Source organism: Saccostrea cucullata, unplaced genomic scaffold (genome assembly GCF_032062105.1).
Source record: "Saccostrea cucullata isolate Sc308-1 unplaced genomic scaffold, CSIRO_AGI_Scuc_v1 ctg801, whole genome shotgun sequence".
NCBI classification, from domain to species: domain Eukaryota; kingdom Metazoa; phylum Mollusca; class Bivalvia; order Ostreida; family Ostreidae; genus Saccostrea; species Saccostrea cuccullata.
Genome location: NW_026920344.1, coordinates 82,254 through 104,579, shown reverse-complemented (window position 1 = coordinate 104,579; position 22,326 = coordinate 82,254). Strand labels below are relative to the sequence as shown.

Here is a 22,326-nt window from a genome sequence, read left to right as displayed (position 1 = left end):
TAAAAGTAAAACACTCTTACATGCATCAACGTCTATTCCCTTCAAATACGTAACCAGAGTGAATTTTGCATTTTTAAATCCTTTATTGTTTCACATAATAGAACAATTTATGTGGGGGGGGGGGTATATATGCAATATTTTTTAAATATTTGATAGAAGCAACCGATCCTTGAATTGGAGGTATATATATTTTGGGGATTTGTTCAAGAAATTTGCACTATCTGATGTGTCAATATTAAATTTAAACGTATTTCTCTGGTAATTAAATTTTGTCTAAAATTAAAGGCGGATATTGATAATTCGTGGCTTTAGCTCTTTATGATACAGCAGTAAAACGTCGTACCTCATGAAACAGGGCAGAAGCCAAACGTAGCAATTAGGCGTGTCAAGAGTCGCACATACAGCAACCATACTCGCAATGTTATCAGAAAACTCAATATTGCATCAAAAGTTTTAATCTTGTGAAACATAAAAGAAACAGGAAATCATAAATGATTCATATACATGTAGTATATACTCATATCACTTTTAACATAAATAATGTAGCGTTAATCGAGTTTACCACTTTAACAGCAAATATGAATAATCTAGTAAAATACATGAAACGAGTGTAATCTAAAGCATTTACGGGATTGCTCCTTATTTGTATTTAACCAACAAGGAATTCTACTGCATGAAACCATACTGGACATTAATAATTAAGTCATTATCAAATGTTCTATCATTTCTTATAGTTAAGTTGACATAGACTGCCTCATTAATGTAAACCAATAGTAGCTGGAGTCCGAAACCAAGATTTTCTCGATTCGCACTTTACCAGCAGTGATAATTATATTTAGTTCCTATTTTGACTGTAATTTAAGCGGTTATATCTAAGTATGCTTATCTCATATAGACATAAAACAGCACGATCACTCTAGATTACTACATTCTGACATTCGGATGAAGGCGAAAACCTGTCTACTTATCTCAGAATATTGACTGCCATGAAAGGTAATGACGTATTGCTCATACGTAGAGCATGCTTATTGCTTTGCGTTTCGAATGAACTGAGATATAAGCCTCATACGCATGTATTATTGCTTTTGAATGGCCTCTATGTTGTTGAAAAGTATATTTGACATTGTCATTTACATCCTGGTCGTTTTATTATGTTTTATCAACGTGGGTTCTTTTTTCTCTTTTTTTTTGCACGCACTGAAACGAGACTACATCTGTCAAATTTAATTTAAAGCGTATATAGTTCATTGCTTAATTAAATACTCTTTCGGTTATTTAAGAAAAAAATCAAGTTTGTGTTGAAATTTTGTAAAAGGAGATTGCAAATGCAGTTACTAGTATCTGATTTTCATTGCTTTAAATGTACAATGGTATTGACAATTCATGATTTTCATCCTTCATTTAATCCCAGAGGTATTGACAATGTATGGTTTTCATCCTTTATTTAATCCTTGAGGCAATGATATCAAGAATGTTATCTGATAATTATCGTAAAGACATGAACATATACCCAGTAGATCGAGATATATGTATAATGTACATTGTCATTGTTGTTTTTAATAATCATGTTGAATAAATTTGTTCTTATTTATTTATCAATTTTATATATTTACATATCTAATTTTTTTTATTCACATAGCCCAATATAAGAATTTGTATAAAATTAAAACAATTTATGATTTCTTTTACATTATGACTACTTTCACTCACAGATTCTTACTACTAGTAACTTAAAACAGTCTCATTCTTTAGATGATTATAATGATAACAAAATGGTTCGAAAAAAGTTCATATATCTCATATACATGTATCTTACAATTTTACTTGAAATATATATTTACTACTCTATATAGAAACTAGACAAATTTCATTATGAAAACAGAGTAAACATTTTTATAATAAGCTCATTAAAATGTTTTTGTTTTTTGTTTTGGTCACAAAGACCATTCCTTTTCAGATTTATTTATGTGGTAATTTTTGATAGCTATGTACATTTTTCAATACTCTGAGTATTAATAACCCCCCAAGATAATTTTACCTTAAATAAAACATGTAAAAATGTATTGTTTTGTATATAAAATTATAAAACTTTTGACATTGTTGCTATACGTCATTGGTATTTCACCTAAAATTACATTTTCAACATTAAAACCAACTCTTTTGTTCATTGTTTTGTAAATATGTAATCTAAGGATGGTCCACAGAGATAAAACTTCTTCACAACCAATGAAAACATGTTAAATAGTTTCTCCTTCTTGTTTACAGAAATTACAAATATCTGAATTCTTAAATCGGAATTTCGTTAACTTTTAAATAATAGTTAAAAGGTAGAATCCTATGTAAATTTCTAATTCTAAAACTTAAAGTTCTAAAAAATATACATATCTAATTGTTTTCTCTGAGGTCCTGGTAAGTTAATTTTTAGATGTAAATTTCCGAAAGTCCCTGATTTGCATGTCTAAATGTCGTGCAACTTTTATTTAATTTATAAATGTAAGTACAGTGTATAAGGAATCACTGTATAGTTTGTAGGGTACGCCATGGACATCAACGGCAGTTGGAAACAAGGGATAATTTATACCGAACAAACTAAACAGTGAATTCTTTTTAAAATAATTTCTGTAAAAATATTGAAAAAAAAAAGTCTTGCATTTTACAAAGTAAATTAAGTTTTTAGATGTGATAGATAAAAAATATTATTACGTTTTATTTTAACAAGCTGAACATTTTTTTGTATTACATGTTTTTCATGCACGATGAAACACAACATCGTTACATATAAATCAATTGATGTCAGGAGATGTAAATAACTTTCTTGTATGGATAAATATTTCAATATGCTTTTTTTTTAACCTCTGTCACCAACTCATCAATGCAGAAGAATAAAAGGTGGACACGAGAACAACACAGTTTACAGTCAGCAATTTTTTTTTCGAGGAAGCGAGTTCTAATGCAACCGAAAAGCATGTTCTCTTTTAGTTTCGTGTACCCATATTAATTAGTAAAGCTGAATCGCATGTTTCTATTATATTAAATATTCTCGAATTTTGTGTTTACCCATGTTACCTTCTAACGCTATACTACGTACAAGTGTGAAATAATCAAAACGCAATTAAAAAGATCTAAAAGAAAGGACAAACCAAAAATCAAGAACAAATCAAATATGGATACTTTAAAAACTATAAAATTCAAAAGAGCTTTCTAATCGAGAGAATACATAACAAAAGAATCCTGTCTCATTCATAAAATAAATTGAAAAATTCAAGGAATATATCCTCTTTCTATGTCCTCTATACAATATAGGTACGAGATAATTCAATATTTCCATATTGAATAATCAATATTGCTTTTCCCTTTAGTCAATAAAGGAAATCATGAATTCCTGCCCTACCCTATCAGATACACGAAAGTTCAACATAAGTTTTTGTCATCCGCGTACTTTAATGGTATATTTTTATTATATAGATGGAATTCTATGTAGCTTCAGAGAATGACAGCACGATGAAATGGTGGACTTTTATAGCTGTACTTGTTATAAGTAGGTAAAATTTTTATTTATAAAATTGTTGTGGAAGGATCATTAGGAAAGCGACAATATTCATTATATAAAATTTTCCTAAAGCTGAAATATAGAGAAAGCGAACAGTATCAAACTCACCATTAAAAACATACAAATAAGAAGCAGAACATACAATTATCTCTAAATCATATGAGGTGGAATGAGTCAACATCCCCTAAAAAGAAAAAAAACGCCGACAATCGATGGATAAAATTATGGCCAACCATTAGTACGAAAAAGTCTTTTGACTCAATGATAAATTGTATTTGCTGTTCATTTGTTAGTTTCATCAACTTGTTTGTCACAAGCTAATTGCCTCGATCGTTTTAAAAAATATCTGTGCGTAGAGCATGCTCTTTCACATCGAATAAACTGCAAGATATAAACCCAATATGCAGGCGATAAGGATATATTACTAGTATTTCATACGTAAGGGAGGTTGAGGATCGAGTTGATGTCATCAACTTTATCATATTTAACTTTGTTGTTCGATTATCATTGACTTATTTTTCTTGTAAAATATTCAAAAATGAGACAGAATTTCAAGTTCAATGAGATACTAGTACATCGATATATCGTATCGGCATATGAATGGAATTTATTTTTTTCAATTGGAAATATGACATCGATAAACGTATGTATCTTAATAGAATTGAAGACTACAGCAAGTGTTTTCCCCTTCTCATTAACTTTTTAAAAAGATTCTATTTCATAAGATGACTGTTATAGGACATTGAATAAGAATGTTAAAAAAATTATTGGCAACCAGTTGGCCGGGAAAGAAAGATTTTGTGGACACAAAATTAAAAAAAGCCCCTTTTTGTAAATTGTTAATTATTCATTAGTCAGAATATCTTGTCTGCAAAATATTAATCGAAAAACTACAAATTTCGGTTTTTACAAAGTTCTTCAATTAAATAAGCCCGGTTTCCGAACTCTAAGTCCCTTATCATATACAGTTGTCGTGTAGCACAAATTGAAAATTAATGCTCTTCGTTTTTTTCAGCAATTTCATTGGTAAATACCAGAGGAGGTCGAGGTGGATTTTCAGGTGGGCGTTCTGGGGGTCGGGGAGGAAGTAGCGGTTTTAGATCCTCTTTCAGTGGTAGACGGCTTTCCAGCTCCAGTAGTATTCGGACCGCTCTGCGGCAAGGAAGAGTGTACGGAGCTACTCGGTATCGCATTAGGAACAGTTATAGAGCCCAGGGCACTTGTATGTGTGCATCTGACAAAATATCTATATGCAAAAAGTAATATCAAAAATATCTATTTTAATAGGCTCACACATTCAGCTGTATCATCCTGATGTAAAAGATGTAACTGATCTTCTTTAAATCATTGCATTACATGGTAACATTTCTCGGTTAGGAATTTTATCCCCATCCCCACCAAAGAAAGACCAACTACAATAACATTAAAAATGAAAATAATTTGTTTCAAAAGAATCGTTTTGGAATCTTTGCTTTTCTAAAAGTCTTATTCTTAAATTGTTTTATAATTCTAAATTATAGTTTTTGTTTACAGTGCCTAAGGTTTGCTACAACGACAAGTATGACAAGAGCCCTAATGGAAGCGTGTCGTACAAGGGCCGGTTTTTCTGTCCACTTGATGAGACCATGTCTGATGATTACAGATACTGTTGTGGAGAGGAGGGGCTTCAATATTGCTGTACTTCCCGGAACGAGTACGTTTATTTTTAATGCCCCTAAAATCGAAGAATCGGGGGTATACAATTTCGCCCTGTCCACCCGTCTATCGAACTGTCTGCCTGTGTGTCTAACCTTATGTTAGCCTTGTGATGTACCTGTGTTAGCCTTGCCCATAACTTTTGGTTGTTTAAGCTCTGGCTTGACATGTGTAGTCGTTTTAAGATCTTTCTTTCGGTATAAATATATTTGACCCCTGATCTTGACTTTGAATTTTAGCTGATTAAAAAAATATTTATACATGTACAGTGTATAATAAGGATTTAGCCCTAGCTTTTAATACTTTTATATTGTTTGTGCTAGGGCTTCACATGTGTATTCGTTGTGACAAGACCTTCCTAATATTTTTCACTTCTTGCTTTTGACCTTAGACTTTTTCTAAGGGTACTTAACACAAACAAAAAATAGATGCATGGATTGATTTATAATTTTTGACTGATATTGATTTGAAATGACATAAATTATAAATCCCTGAAATATAAAGAAATCGTAGGTTTTCCTTGGTGCTTATATATGAGACTTTGTATTGCTTTCTATCTAATTCCATACAATTTTTTTTTTAACCTTATGAGTTATGACAAAATCTTATACACTTCTCCCAATATACTTAGTAAACATCATTCAGGTTACCAATTTAAATGTAAATCTATGAGAAACATTGCTGATTTCTGAAAAAAAAGTTTGTTTGTGTTATTTATCCTTAAAAAACTACAGATTTATTTATTAGAAGTCCTTTCTTCAAACAATATTTGAATTATCCCTTGATTTTGGAGTTTAACTTGCACTTGAGAAACCTTAATCTTCGCCACAGGCTGTCATACGGGGACATCAGTGTTTCCACAAACAAGATTTTTTAAAAATAAATATAGTCATCATTTGCATATTTGACATATGCTAATGTTGACTTATAAGATACAGTAAAAATTGGCATGGCGCGGTACTTTTAAAACAAAAAATATATACTTTTGATTAGAGAGAAACCCATTTAACTTTTATTGGTGCCGTACATTACCTTCCAGAGTACTGTAAAGTAGACTCTGAAATATAAAATTTAAAAGAAAAAAAAACCCTCATTCATTGATAAAATTTATTGCAAAAAAATCCATCAATTTATAACATGGAAATAAATTAAACATCATGGAATTAATTCAATCGTGTTCATCCCTTCCTTAATCTTTAAAGCTAACATTGAAAATGCAGACTTGAAAAACCTTTTCCAAAGTGCATTTCATCATTAATCAAAAATGACATTGCATGGAACAGAGAATTTCATGAATCATTCATGTGTTTATCTGATTTCCCTACCAACACCTGTTTTTTAGGTAACTTTAGTTTCATGTAAAGGAATATATTTTCGTATTTTAGGAATTCCATTTTCAAGCTTTGACAGATGCATTTGTGTTATATTAATTAATAGAATTTCCTCTTATCATGCACAAAAACAAACAAACAAACGTTAAACGTTTAAACTGCATTATATTATACTTACAACAGAAGAAGTATCATTGCACTGGTGATAGGGATCCTTTTTGCTGCAAATGCACTCTATCTTGGCGCATCTTATATGATGAAACGTTTGAAATCAATGGACTACAGAGTTAGGAGGAATCCAATTACAATAAGGGGGTCTAGTAAGTACATTACTTTACTTTCGACAGTGCTTTTCTGACATTTGTTTTGTTGATGTGGAATCCCCTCCCCCGGGAAAAAATCCTGGACAACCCCGCACAGTTGTATATTTTAATTAAGTGCTTTTACTGTTTTTTATTTAAGAATAAGTATATTATTTTTATATTTAATTTTTAAATAAAAATCAGTAAATGCACGACTTAGTTTTTTTTAAATACTAGTACTTCAACTTATCTGTTTGAATTAATCCTAGTTTAGTTTTAGAAGAAAGTTTTAGAATGTTAATTGTTTATGATAATCAATTCATCCTTGAAAAAAAATTCATAGACGTCGGAAGCAAATTGAAAGTGGAGTGGCTAATTGAAAATGGGGGCTAAACCAACAAAAACAGGTAAGCCCCAATTTTCAATGCAAATATTATGTCTATCTTTGAAAAGATGTGCAAAATCACCACCACCCCGGTAAATGCATTTAAAGGCAAGAAAAAATATTTGAAGGAAAAAAAAATAGTTACATTTTTAAAATTTTGAATTATACGAAGGTTTATCTAAAAGGAATGTCAAAAGCTTTTACTTTAAATTTTATTAATCGCAAGTTATCAACAAAATCTCATATACTTATTTCCTGTAAAAACACACATTTTCGTGGGACAAAATTTCATAGTGGAAAAGGGGGCTAACAATACTGAGTAGTTTATATGGTTTGATGAAGAAATGCTATAGTTTTTTTTTTTTAAAAATCTGAAGCAAAATTCAAAATAAAAAAGGGCTATTAATATAAGTATGTGCAATTTATTTTTATGTTTCATAAGTTTGCCTTTTAAAAAATAAAAATAAGAGTTATAATCAAATATCTGAATAATTATGGCTTAATTTACATAATTATCAATATTCTTCTTATCATCATTATTGTAAATTTTAGACACAAGCTTTTCTATAAGTCATGAAACCTCTCCAATTTATTTCCTCCCGTCGTATGAGATGACAAACACAGATGAAGAACTATGGCCACTGCCTCCATCACCAATTCAGAATTCACATACTCAAAACTAGGGTGTAACATCGTCTTAGGAAAAAAATCAGAGAATTTGAGTCCCCTATTAAGGAAAAATAGAGCAATGAGGGGACGAACCCCCTGGTTTTGCAGAACTATTAAATGTATGTACTGAAGCAAATAAAAAAATGTCAATATGGATGGATATAAAGATTTGAATGCTTATTCTTTGAATTAAGTACAGAAGATTCCTTTTTATATAAAATATTGTTAATATTTTTATGCGAAAGTTTGAACACACCATGCGTCATTTCACACGCTTTGTATGATTATACTAAATATACAAAGCCTATTAGTATAGGTCTTAGACACATTGGATTCTTAATGTAGTTAATGATACACGTTTAAGGAACTTAATTGTTCCGTGTAGGTACCCCTTTTGAGGATTGATTAATTGTAGTTTTATGCCCCATTCGAGAATTCTTCACTCATATAGAGACGTCTCCATGTACCGGTGAAGGGCTTCAAATTTAGAACTTTACTGCTATGGGCACTCACAGCCATTGAACAGTGAGGGTTCTTTATTGTGCCAACCTATGGATAAGTGGTATTGCATGGCTATCCTTTCTCAAAGATGTTATTGCCTTGGCCAATAGACGGGTAACTTTGAACTGAGGCCTTCCGCGTGCCCATTGGTACACCACAGTGTGTGTGCAGTGGCAGTAGAAGTGGATCGACTCCACTTGGTGTGGATTATCATTCGCTTGACGAGAACTGGACAACTCCACTAAATCATTCAATTATTTTTTTTTTACCTTTTTTCTTGTACAATTCATCAATTGTAGAGAGTGAAAGGAAGGGGAAATCATTATCTAAAAACATTACCATTCTCAAATGTTTAATAAAGACTTTTTTATTGATGAAGAATATGGAGATAACGAACAAAATTCATATGGCAATGATAAAGTAATTGCAATATAATTACACATTGAATTTTTTTTTCATTTTCACAGGGCTTAATAGCGTACAACATTATATTAACATTTTTCACCCAGCGCAACCCCTATCTGTCTTTGAATAATATTTAATGTATATAAAAATGTTAAAGATTTCTAATCATTTTCATAAATCTACTATTTACAAGTATACTTGATTATTTAAAATTTCGTAAGCACTGCTTATTATTTTAAAATTCGTTCACATCCTTTTATTCAATTTACTTAGCAGTCATTATTACATTAGTTGTATTGTTTCTCGAAGTGAAAAATAAAGGGAAATAAATTCCCTTAAAGCAGAGTAAAATATTACAATTCATTATCGTCATAGAACCCCTCATTCAGGAGCCATAAATTTCAAAATTCCGAAAAGTGTTCTTTCTCATTTTTACCCTGCACTTAGTTTCTCTGCTATAAATATTGAAGAGAAGTGGAAAAAAATTTCAACAAACTGATACATTTTACTACATAATCAAATGAATTCCAGTTTTAAAGATTCGCTGACCAAGTGAATTTCATTATTTTGGAAGAGGCACTCTTGCTTATCATAAACATACACATTAGTTTGTAAGCTCAATATCCTGCAGTTGTAACTGTTAAAATTAATATAATACCGCACTAGCTCCAGAAAGAATGAATGCAATTTCACTCTTTAATCGATTGAGCCCCAATTAACTCCAGATTCCCCGTCCCAGGGGCCTTGGGATTCACAATTTCGAAAGGAAACATCCTTATTTATCTTAATCATGCACTTTGTCTAGTAAATCACCATGAGCAAATGACGATTTTAGAAAAAAACAGAAGTCTCTATCGAGACTGTGGCTCTACTGGTTTATACTTATAACAAAGGAAGAGAAAAGTTGCAGTTGGGACTTGAAACTAAATACAACAGCAATAAATAGAATAATGATCCTTGATAAAGTCTTTTGGTGGCAATATTGCAATAAGACTACAGCTGTAGGAGTAGCTTTTGATAAAAATTTTAAAAGAATTTTCAATTTTAGCTACCATGACAACACCGTTCATCGAAATAAATTTAAAAAAATAAAGATAATGATGTATCTAAGGGTAGTCTATCTGCAAGCCACATTATATCATCATCAAACTAAAACTATATTTGTGATAGCATTTTAAAATCATTTCTCAGAAATTTCTTTTTTTAGTAACTACGGGTACACCGTTCATCGAAATCAAAAGCCGATGCACAGAATTATGTATCTTAGTCTACTTGTTTGTCAAGTTATATTGCAATCAGACCAAAACTGTAGGAGAAGTAGCATTTTAAAAGCATTTCATAGAAATTTCTATTTCTAGTAAACACGGCAACACTGTGCAACGAAATCAAAAACCGATGCAGAGAATTATGTATCTTAGTATAGTCAGCTTGTGTATTAGGTTATATTGAAATCAGACCAAAACTGTATAAGTAGCATTTTAAAAGTATTTCACAGAAATTTCCATTTTGAAATACTGTTTACAGACAGACGGACGGACGACGGACGCATTACTATCGCATAAGCTCTTCTGGTCTTCGACCAGTAGAGCTACAAATTGGGCATATTCACTTTAAATTCAATGCTCAATAAAGCCCTGTCCTAACACTTGAACCCCTGACTCAGGAACCACCAATTTCACAATCTTTGAAGGGGCACTCTTGCTCATCATAACTTTTTATCTTATTGTTTCCGCTGAATATACAAGGAGATAGAAGAATTTTGAAGACGTTATGCATTTTCACCCTAAAATCAAAAGCCTCTGGTCCAAAGGTTCAGTGCTGTTGGCTGATTGATGTATACAGATAGGATGTAAGAAAGAGGATTTGGTGGTTTTAGCCCCACCCTCAGACCCCTGGGGGACAGGGGCCATGAAATTCACATTCTTTGTTTTCCTTTACATATGGATGTTATATGCCAAAATTGGTTCTACATTCTTATGTCGATACTATATATCCTGTTGAGCTTGAGATAAAGGATACCCCAGAGTCTGACACATCCGTTTCAAATTTGAATATTTTACTTAAAAGGGACGTTAATGGTAATTTAACAACCAAGCTCTATGATAAACATGATTTTAACTTTTCTATCGTCAACTTCCCTTACTTATGCAGCGATATACCTTCATCGCCTGCTTACGGATATCTCAGTTGGTTATATATCACATATTCTAAGAAAGCACGAGGTCGGTGTCCCTATTTTTCAATGATCGTATCATCAGACTATGACAGATCTAGTATAGGATATCCTTTATGTAGGAAATGAGCTCTGATGGATGAACAACCATCTTACTTTAGAAACCCAAAATTTCATCCAAATTAGAGCTCTGGTCATTCATTTCTTTTTCGTATTTCACCACTATATTTTCGATATCTGTTTTCTCTACCATCTTCATTGTTTCCTCGAAAACTTTGTCCCAATTTAAAAAAAAAAAACTTCTTTATGATCAATAGTTTTGTCATTTAATTGAAGTATCCTTTTGTAATATATTTCTGTTTTGACAAACCTTCTTCAATCTGTGGTGTGTGGGTTCGAATCCCACTGTGGGACGTGGAGACCGGTCCTTCGGATGAGATCGTATAAACCGAGGTCCCGTGTCGCAGTAGGTGCTGGCACGAAAAATATCCCTCCTTGCTCAATGGCCTTGAGTGCCGAGTATAGGACAAAATTTGCAGCTCTCCATCGGCAAATGGTGGCGTCTTCATATGAGTGAAAAAATTCTCGAGAGGGACGTTAAACAATATACAATCAATCAATCTGTGGGTTGAAAGAAGCCTTTATTCTCGTGTCATCCATGACAATCTTTTTGTCCCCCGCTTGAAAAGTGGGGGATATCAATTTGGGTTTGTCCGTCCGTCCGTCTGTCCGTCCGTCCGTCTTTCTGTCTGTCTGTAACGCTTTCGTTTCCACAAGATATCTTGAGAACCCTTTGAGCTTTTGCAATGAAATTTAGCATAGCAACTTCCTATGGACTAAAGAAGAAACCTATTGATTTTGAGGTCAAAAGATCAAAGGTCAAGGTCATAAATAAGCAAATTCTGTCTGTTATAACACTTTCGTTTCCACATGATATCTCTAGAATTTGAGCTATTGCAATGAAATTTTACATAGCAACTATCTGTGGCCTAATGAAAGACCTCTATTGATTTTGAGGTCAAAAGGTCATAGTTCAAGGTCGTAAATTTAGACATTCTGTCTGTGTATAACACTATCATTTCTGGGCGATATTTCAAGAAGATTTTGAGCTTATGCAATGTAATATTATACCAGAACTCCCTAGGGCCTCTTTCACCCCTCTCAAAGTGACCCGCCCCGTTAGTTTTATTAGTATTTATAGTATTACATGTCGCTATTTTTAGCACAGGGGCATGAGGAGAGTTATTGCGTATAAAACAGGTTCTCGGCGGACTTTATGTTCTTATTACATCTTTTAGAACTGTTTAATAAAGGCTAAATAAATCAAAGACCATGGATTGTGTAAAACTTTGACAATACCGAACATGAATATATACATGTATGTGGTATGTTTCTCGCTTCCCATGTGAGAGGTACGGAAGCCCATTAGTGCCAACCTCTATATATAAAGAAAAAGCAATATATAAAAGCAAACCTCTATATATAAAGGAAATGCGATATATATGAAGAAAACCTCGATATATATAAAGGAAATGCGATATATATGAAGAAAACTTCGTTATATATATAAAGGAAATGCGATATATATAAACAAAACTTCGATATATATATAAAGAGAAAAATTTCCAACGCCTGATCTTTAACATATTTAATGACCTTCATTACAACAGACACTTCGCCAACATATGATAAGCAGCTCCCAGTCCAATGTTTTGATTGCAATCAGTTGATGTGGCTGTTTCAGGATGGTATCCAGCGTGTTATGTTTTCTTCATTTGTGTATCTTGATAATTATGACGATTAAAACTAAAGCTAAAAAACTGCTGCTCTTCTTACATTTCAGACGCGTTGGGCAGAATGACACCAATGAGAGACTTTTCTGCTTAAAATGTATATTACATAGCACTTAATATTGGGGGTCTTTTTCATCGAAATATAATTCGGTGCAAAAATGCAAGTGTGTTTTATCATGTTTTAAAAGCTATTTAGCGTTTTACGATATTTTTTACATAATGTTTGGAGAATTTCAAATCGATTTAATTTGCGATGTGGGACAAAAATCCGTAGTTTAATTATATAAGTGTGCATGCACTAAGTCGTTTCTTTTTATTTATTCACAAATACTTGATTTTTTTTTGCACACCAAAAGACCCTTAAATTATTACGTTAATAGTACATGTACATGTCGCTTTCTTCCCTCATATTAAAATGAAGTGGGTACCTTCATCTCTCCCATTCCGATTCTTTTTTTTTTTGATATAATCAATGGGCATATTAGTAAATTATTTTATAATGAATTAAAATAAATTTGAATAAGGCCATTAAAATATTGTTAAGACTCCACGTTTAACATTATTTTCATAAATTCTCGGTTGTGAAACCAAAGGTTTGAATTAGGGCATTAAAAAATTGTTAAGACTCCACGCTTAACATTATTTTCATAAATTCTCGGCTGTGAAACCAAAGGTACTGTAAATCACTTTTTTTCGCGAGAAGTTTATTTTCGCGTAATTACGCGAGACGGTATGCTCGCGAAAATTTAATTCTCGCGTATAATAGAATTCCTTAAGATTATATACAGCAATGACCACAATTCGTGAAAATTTTGTCTCGCTAATAAAGAGTTAAAGACTATCTTGCAAAAATTAGGTGTCGCGAAAATTAAGTGATCTACAGTAGCAAGTTTGGTAATAAAAAAAAACAAGGTTTGGTTGTTAAAAATTAACGAAGTTGATCAAAATATATGTAAATCCAATAAAAACACAAGAAATACGATGCATATGTTACATTAAAAGTTTAAATCTATAGTTTAAACCTATCTATAACTATCTAGATAATTTAAACTTTAGATTCAAACTTTTAATGTCAGTAACACATATACTTATTTCATGAATGTATTCAATTAAATGCTCTTCTTCTCAATTAAATGCATTATTTTAAGTAATGTTACAATTACAGTTCATTGATATATGCATGTACAAACAAATAAACACTTTTAAATAGCAACATTTTGCCGATTCTGGGAAAGTTATACATGTGTACTGTGTAACTGATTTCCCCCTGCCAGGAGTTAATCTGTATATAATCTTGATGGACAGCCGAGCGCTACAGGTCACGCAGTGGAAAATTTTCTCTTTATATATATCGCATTTCTCTTTATATATAGCGAGGTTTTGTTCATGTATTTCGCATTTCCTTTATATATATCCAGGTTGGTTTATATATATCACATATCCTTTATATAATATATATATCCAGGTTTATTTTATATACGAGGGCCGTTCAAAAATTACGCAGACTTGCTGCACAGAAAAAATATTTGACGACATAATTGGGCAAAATGTCGCACATAATATAAAAGAATCTTTACTTGTATAGTCTACAAAATTTCATATCAAAATGTTGTAAATTGGTATCAATTTTGAGTGATTTTTCAGGACATATCATTAAGTCACGGAGCAGCAAAATCTTCGACGTCACAGACATTATAAAAAAATATGTGATTGAGCTTTCATTTTCTCAACATTTTCCCAAGAGTACCTGTACAGTTTGAGTTATCTTATCTACTCAACATCCAAACACCATTTCTTGTCAAGCTTTAAATCTATTAAACAAGTAAAGAATATTCTTTTTTTGTTTTAAAACCAAACACTGCAGGTATTTTTCAGATATAGTGTGATATTGGTGAGTCTCAATCACGTTCTTTACAGTCCGGATAAAGTTTTCGTCGATAATCTTCTTCCCGTCCTCCCGTATAGCCATTTTACAAAGATCTAACGGTCTAAAATTCCTATTTGCTATTTGTGGACGAATGTCTCGAATACCCTAGTTATGTTCCCCAAACGAAGTTGGGGAACATATTGTTTTTACTCTGTTTCTTATTATGTTCCCCAAACGGAGTTTGGGAACATATTGTTTTACTCGGTTTCTTATTATGTTCCCCAAACGGAGTTTGGGAACATATTGTTTTACTCGGTTTCTTATTATTATTATTATTATTATTCTTTTTTTTCTTATTTGTTCTCCGGTACTTTTTTGTCCGGAAGTGTTCTCAGAAACTGTTCACCCAACTAAGTTAAAACCTTTTTAGGGTTAATAGGTGTGTAGTGTAGGTGTGCGGAACGAAGGTCATTTTGCGCGCATGCGCCTGCACGTGCGTGCGCGTGATATGAGTGAAATGACTGATATACTTAATAAAGCTATAACTTTTACATTTTTTAATAAAATTATTTGAAACTCATCATATAGAGATATATTAATAGTGTAGATAAGATGACACTGTCAAATTAGCACTAACTCCCGCGATGGCAGGGGCGCTTCGCTCTGATTGGCTGAAACAAAAATCTCAATATCTTCTCTGTTTCTTGCCGAAATGCTTTGAAATTTAAGACATAGGCATGCTTTAGGATATCCTACAATACGGTATATAAGAATTTTTATCAAATCACGCGCATGCACGTGCGCTGCAATCTGATTGGCTTAAAGTTTAAATGGCTATAACTCCCTTGTTTTTCAACCAAACAGCATGGGATTTAGAACATAGACAAACTTAATGGACTCCTAGAAGAAGGTATGGTCATGATGAACATGCTTGCACGTGCATGAACGTGCGCTTAGCTCTGATTGGCTGAAACAAAAATCTCAATATCTTTTTTGTTTTTTGACGAAATGCTTTGAAATTTAAAACATAGGCATGCTTTAGGATATCCTACAATATGATATATAATAATTTTCATCCAATCACGCGCATGCACGTGCGCTGCAATCTAATTGGCTGAAACTTTAAATGGCAATAACTCCCTTGGTTTTCAACCAAACAGGATGGGATTCAGAACATAGATAGATATTGTAGACTCCCACAACAGGGAATGGTCATCATGCACATGCATGCATGTGCGTGCACGTGAAATGAGTAAAATTCAAAATACACTAGATTAAACATATTTTTGGATTAAATGCTGTAATATTTAGCATATTAAAATATATCAGTAGTGTAGACAAGATGATATGGTCATTATGCACATGCATTCATATGCGCATGCGTGCAATGCTGAAATTGAATACTTCTGGTAAAACTTTGTTTAAGTCTTAAATGTATCGCGTTTGTCTTATTTAATGAAGCTTACAGGGAATAAGGCACCAAAAGGGAGGTGGGGAGCGTTTGGGGAACATCTGTAACGGTTCCCGTTACAATTAGCCCTAGTTATTATTATTATTATTATTATTCTTTTTTTTCTTCTTTGTTCTCCGGTACTTTTTTGTCCGCGAGTGTTCTCAGAAACTGTTCACCCAACTAAGCTAAAACCTTTTTAGGGTTAATAGGTGTGTAGTGTAGGTGTGCGGAACGAAGGTCATTTTGCGCGCATACGCATGCACGTGCGGGCGCGTGATATGAGTGAAATGACCGATATACTTAATATAGCTATAACTTTTACATTTTTTAATGAAATGATTTGAAACTCATTATATAAAGATATAATAATAGTGTAGATAATATGACACTGTCAAATTAGCAAGAACTCACGCGCATGCACGTGCGCTTTGCTCTGATTGGCTGAAACAAAAATCCCAATATCTTTTCTGTTTTTTGACGGAATGGTATGAAATTTAAAATATAGGCATACTTTAGGATGTTCTACAATATAGTATATAACAATTGTCTTGAAAACACGTGCATGCTCGTGCGCTGCAATCTGATTGGCTTAAACTTTAAATGGCTATAACTCCCTTGTTTTTCAACCAAACAGGATGGGATTTAGAAAATAGACAGATATAACAAACTTCTACAAGAAGGTATGGTCATCATGCACATAAATGAACGTACGTTCACGTGCGCTTCGTTCTGATTGGCTGAAACAAAAATCTCAATATCTTTCCTGTTTTTTGACGAAATGCTATGAAATCTAAAATATATACATACTTTAGGATGTACTACAATATGATATATAACAATTGTCATGAAATCACGCGCATGCACGTGCGCTGCAACCTTATTGGCTAAAACTGTAAATGGCTATAACTCCCTTGTTTTTCAGCCAAACAGGGTGGGATTTAGAACATAGACAGACATAATAAACTTCTACAGGAAGGTATAGTCCTCATGCACGTGAAATGAGTAATATTAAAAATACGCTTAAATGAGTGTATAGATAAGCACGCGTGCAATGCTAAAATTTAAATATATTTTGTATTCTTCGGGGAAAAAGTGTGTCTTATTTAATAGCGCTTACAGGTAATATGGCACCAAAAGGGTGTAGGGGAGCGTTTGGGGAACATCTGTAACGGTCCCCGTTACAATTAGCCCTAGTTATTATTATTTTTCTTCTTCTTCTTCTTCCTGGGTACTTTTTTGTCCGGGAATGATCTCGCAAACTATACATCCGACCAAGGTGAAATGTTTTTAGGGTCAGTAGACATGTTATGTAGATTTGCGGAATGAAGGTCATTTTGCGCGCACGTGCTTGCAAGAGCGTGCACGTGCAACATGTGAAATGGCCGATTTAATTGATATAGGCGTAACTTTTTAAATTTTTGATGAAATGCTTTGAAACTTATAATATAAGGATATATTAGTAGCATAGACAATATGACATGGTCAAAATCGCAAGATCTCACGTGCATGCACGTGCATTTTGCTCTGATTGGCTGAAACTAAAGTCTCAATATCTTTCTTGTTTTTTGATGAAATCCTAAGAAATTTTGAAAATAGCCATGCATTAGGATATCCTACAACATGATATATATCAATTATCATGAAAACACGTGCATGCACGTGCGCTGCAATCTGATTGGCTTAAACTTTAAATAACTATAACTCCCTTAATTTTCAACCAAACAGGATGAGATTTGGAACATAGATAGATATATTTGACTACAACAAAAAAATATGGTCACCATGCACATACATACACGTGCATGTACTTGCGCTGCAATCTGATTGGTTGAAACTTTAAACAACTATAACTCCCTTGGTTTTCAACCAAACGGGATGGGATTTAGAACAAAGATAGATGTAACGGACATCTACAAGAAGGTATGGTCATTATGCTCATGCATGCACGTGCGAGCACGTACGCGCACGTGAAATGAGCAAAATAAAAAACACTTGAATGAGCTAACTTTTTAAAACTTTTGGATTAAATACTTTAATGTTTAGTATATTAAAATATATAGATTGTGTAGACAAGATGATATGGTCATTACGCACATGCATTCACATGCGCACGCGTGCAATGCTAAAATTTGAATGAACTTTCTACACTTCTTAATAAACGTTGTTAAAGTTTCAAAGGCATCGAGTTTGTCTTATTTTATGAAGCTCCCAGGGAATATGGCACCAAAAGGGAGTTGGGGATCGTTTGGGGAACATCTGTAACGGTCCCCGTTACAATTAGCACTAGTTAAGGTCTTCCGACTTCCTTCGGAAGACCTTATTGTTATTCGTCTGTTTTTTATTATTATTATTATTATTCTTTTTTTCATAGTTAGGGCGATATCTCAGCTGTGCGTGGACGGATTTGAAAGATTTTTACAGGGATGATGCATCATGATAATATCTCCAGACGTGTTTTTCATTTTTTCAAAATTTACTTTTGTTCGCGATTTTTGGGGATTTTTGTATTTTTAAAAAGGCATTTTGTCCAGCAGTTTTCTCGAGAACGGCTAGAGATATGAAAGTGAAACTCACTGAGGTGATAGAACATCGAACTCCGTTATGGGCAACGACCTTTATTTTTCGTCTTCGGCACTTCCGGTCGCAAGCGGAAGGGAATTAAAAAAGTCCCATTTCTCAACTTTTTTGTTTTTCAATATTTTTCTTTAGGATTTACAGGGTTTATAGAGTGTCTTATGAGAATTCTAAATATGTATTCAGTATTTTGATGCGTGCAGATATTGAAAAGATATGACCGAACCAAAGTTTGTCCCACTGGCGGGGGTTCGAATCCCGCTGTGGGCGTTGCAAATTTTTTTTCTTTGTTTATGTCTTTTTTCAGTTGCAAATGACTTTTATCTCTTTTATAACACCTATGGAATATTTTGCCGATTTTTAAATGCAATTTTTCTCGAGATATTTTGAGGAATTCCTGTAATTATCATGATGTACGTTGAGTGACAGCTGTGAATAAACGTAAACAACAAAAAAAAAATACAATCTGAAACCTATTTCATGAGATGGCGCAGGGTAGAACTCTTACGAAAAGTCGGTCGGAAGACCGCTTGTTGCTCTAGCAACAAGAACGCATCTAGTTATTATTATTATTCTTTTTTTTCTTCTTTGTTCTCCGGTACTTTTTTTGTCCGCGAGTGTTCTCAGAAACTGTTCACCCAACTAAGTTAAAACCTTTTTAGGGTTAATAGGTGTCAAGTGTAGGTGTGCACAGCGATGGTCATTTTGCGCGCATACGCATGCACGTGCGTGCGCGTGAAATGAGTGAAATGACTGATATACTTATTATAGCCATAACTTTTACATTTTTTATTGAAATGCTTTGAAACTCATTCTATAAGGATATATTAATAGTCTAGATAATATGACATGGTCAAATTAGCACGAACTCACGTGCATGCACGTGCGCGTCTCTCTGATTGGCTGAAAAAAAGATTTCAATATCTCTTTTGTTTTTTGACGAAATGCTTTGAAATTTTAAACATAGTCATGCATTAGGATATACTACAATATAGTATATAGCAGGTATCATGAAAACACGCGCATGCACGTGCGCTGCAATCTGATTGGCTTAAACTTTAAATGGGTATAACTCCTTTGATTTTCAACCAAACAGGATGGGATTTAGAACATAGATAGACATAGTGGATTCCTACAAAAAGGTAAGGTCATCATGCACATGCATGCACGTGCATGCACGTGAGATGGGTAAAATCAAAAATACACTTGATGAAGCGTATTTTTTAATACTTTTGGATTAAATACTTTATTATTTTATTATATTAATGTATATAGATAGTGTAGACAAGAGAATATGGTCATTACGCACATGCATTTAAATGTGCACGCGTGCAAATGCTAAAATTTGAATATACTCGGTATACTTCAGGGAAACGTTGTTAAAGTGTAAAATGCATAGAGTTTGTCGTTTTTAATGAAGCTTAAAGGGAGTATGGCACCAAAAGGGAGTTGGGGAGCGTTTGGGGAACATCTGTAACGGTTCCCGTTACAATTAGCCCTAGTTTACTACATGTTTTATTATGCATATTTTGGATCTATGTTGGCGATATCTCGAGCATTATACATAATGTAACAAAAGTGTGGTGCGCCGTCAATTCACGGGACGTCATTTTCTCAGTCGTTTTCACGGGAATCGCATCAGAGGAAAATCACTATATTTCCGTTAGTGCTTCAAATATCACGTCAGAAATCCAAATACATAATAATAGAACAATTTAAAGATACATTTGAGAAAATTGTCGAAAAATATTGCGAATTATAGAAAATGTATGAGTTAAATTTTGGATTCCGCATGCTTTTGCTTCAAATTTTTTGTCGTGCTCCGTACCTCTCCATCAGCGATATCAACATACCGATAATTTTAGTAGAATTTTTTTAAAATACAGAAATTTTGCCGAAAATTTATTGTAATCTTTGAGATACATATTTCTGTGAAATTTCATAACTCTATGACGTCTGTAAGAGTAAATAATAGCACAGTCCGCGTAATTTTTGAACGGCCCTCGTATATCGCATTTTCTCTATATATATCTCAGTTTTGTTTATAGATATCGCATTTCCTTTATATATATTCAGGTTTTCTTTATATATATTGCGTTTCCTTTATATATCGAGGTTTGCTTTTATATATTGCTTTTCCTTTATATATAGAGGTTGGCACTAATGGGCTTCCGTAGAGAGGTCCCGAGTTCAAATCCCGGACGGACCACTTTTTTTTTTTTTAGAAATACTTTTTTTTTAAACTAAATAATAGTATTCAGCACGCGAAAAATTTACGAGGTCTGGCTTGTACAAACTCATAAAATCATCACTACAGTGTGATGAATATTCCATATAAAAAGAATCTTCTATACACGTAATAAAGAATAAGCAATTAAATCTTTATATCCATAATGGTATATTTTATTTGCTTCAGTATACATGCATGTATACATTTAAGAATTCTACAATTTCAGTGAGAGGGATCCGACTCTCCCTCCCCCCCTTCCCCCCGAACTGCGCATGTTTTAAGGTAGGATTCTTCTCTAGTTTCTGACTAGATGGAATATTCAAAGTATATTTGCTTATATGTCTTATATATTAGGTGTAAGAGATTTAAAAGACCATATTTTTGTTTCCTCGTCATAAATGTACAACATTAAATAGAAATGGTATACTGCGTTTGAAAACTAGCAGGGACTATATTTTTGGCGGAATGGTGGCGTATGAAAATATCTTCTTTTCTGCCTCTCAAAATTATTATAGAACATTGAATTTAGATATAATTTTTACGCAATCAAAGACTAGACGAAATTTTCAAATGTAAGTTAATTTAACAATAAGGGACCAAAGTTTCAAAATATATCAAATAAATAAGATAAATAGAACTATCTTGGCTTTTAAATGCTTCAAATCTCAGTGCAGATTTGAGCCAAAAATCCGTAAAAAGTGTTATTTCTCTCTTAGTAAACGATCAAAACTTTTAGTTTTGGCATCATTTTGTACCTTTATGTGACAACTTTACTATATGTGAAAATGAGAAAAAGTTAAATATAGGAAGCATATTAAAATAACTAAAATATCCTAAAAATTTAAGAAAAGTAGAGGAAATTCGGATTAGCAAATATCCATTTTATTTAAATCATCTATGTCAATTTGATAATGTCATCTTATAGGCCCTGTATGGTAGTATCTTTTTATGCAAAAAGAAAAACATTCGATCTTTTAAATTACAAGTAGGGATCGCATGATTGGAAACAGTAATTTTTTATTCTAAATGTCCAGGAAAAAGGTAATGACCTTGCCTTTAATATTAAACGGTCAAATTTAATCTCACTGATACCATCACATAGTGATATTGTCCTCTTGATTCTGTGAAAATTTCATTAATTTTTAAATTCAAGAAATGTGAGAAGCATCCTACCTTATGCGGGGGACACATATATTCTCTGAATTAGCTTGTTCATTCTGATTTGGTGTAAATAATTTCATTTGTCTTCCTTTATTAGCTCTACTGGTCAGAGACTAGAAGAGCTTATGCGATAGTAATGCGTCCGGCGTCCGTCCGTCCGTTCGTCTGTCTGTCTGTAAACAATTTTTCAAAATGCCACTCCTCCTACAGTTTTGGTCTGATTTCAATACATGTATA

The 22,326-nt window shown here is 32.9% G+C and overlaps 1 protein-coding gene across 1 annotated transcript; it reads left to right on the top strand.

Moving 5' to 3' along the window:
* Positions 1 to 715: 715 nt before the first annotated feature.
* On the top strand, positions 716 to 8,073 carry LOC134247357 (uncharacterized). The gene is made up of 6 exons (XM_062729734.1): positions 716 to 993; positions 3,466 to 3,538; positions 4,566 to 4,772; positions 5,084 to 5,243; positions 6,760 to 6,896; positions 7,816 to 8,073. The coding sequence occupies exons 2-6, from the start codon at positions 3,466 to 3,468 to the stop codon at positions 7,944 to 7,946; spliced, it is 708 nt and encodes a 235-aa protein (XP_062585718.1). The 5' UTR covers positions 716 to 993; the 3' UTR covers positions 7,947 to 8,073.
* The last annotated feature ends 14,253 nt before the right edge of the window (positions 8,074 to 22,326 follow it).

Coding starts and splice junctions, on each gene's coding strand:
- LOC134247357 (XM_062729734.1), top strand. CDS start 3,466: ATGGAATTCTATGTAGCTTCAGAGAATGACAGCACGATGAAATGGTGG. Junction 4,773..5,083: donor TTATAGAGCCCAGGGCACTT/GTATGTGTGCAT, acceptor TTTTGTTTACAG/TGCCTAAGGTTTGCTACAAC. Junction 5,244..6,759: donor TGCTGTACTTCCCGGAACGA/GTACGTTTATTT, acceptor TACTTACAACAG/AAGAAGTATCATTGCACTGG.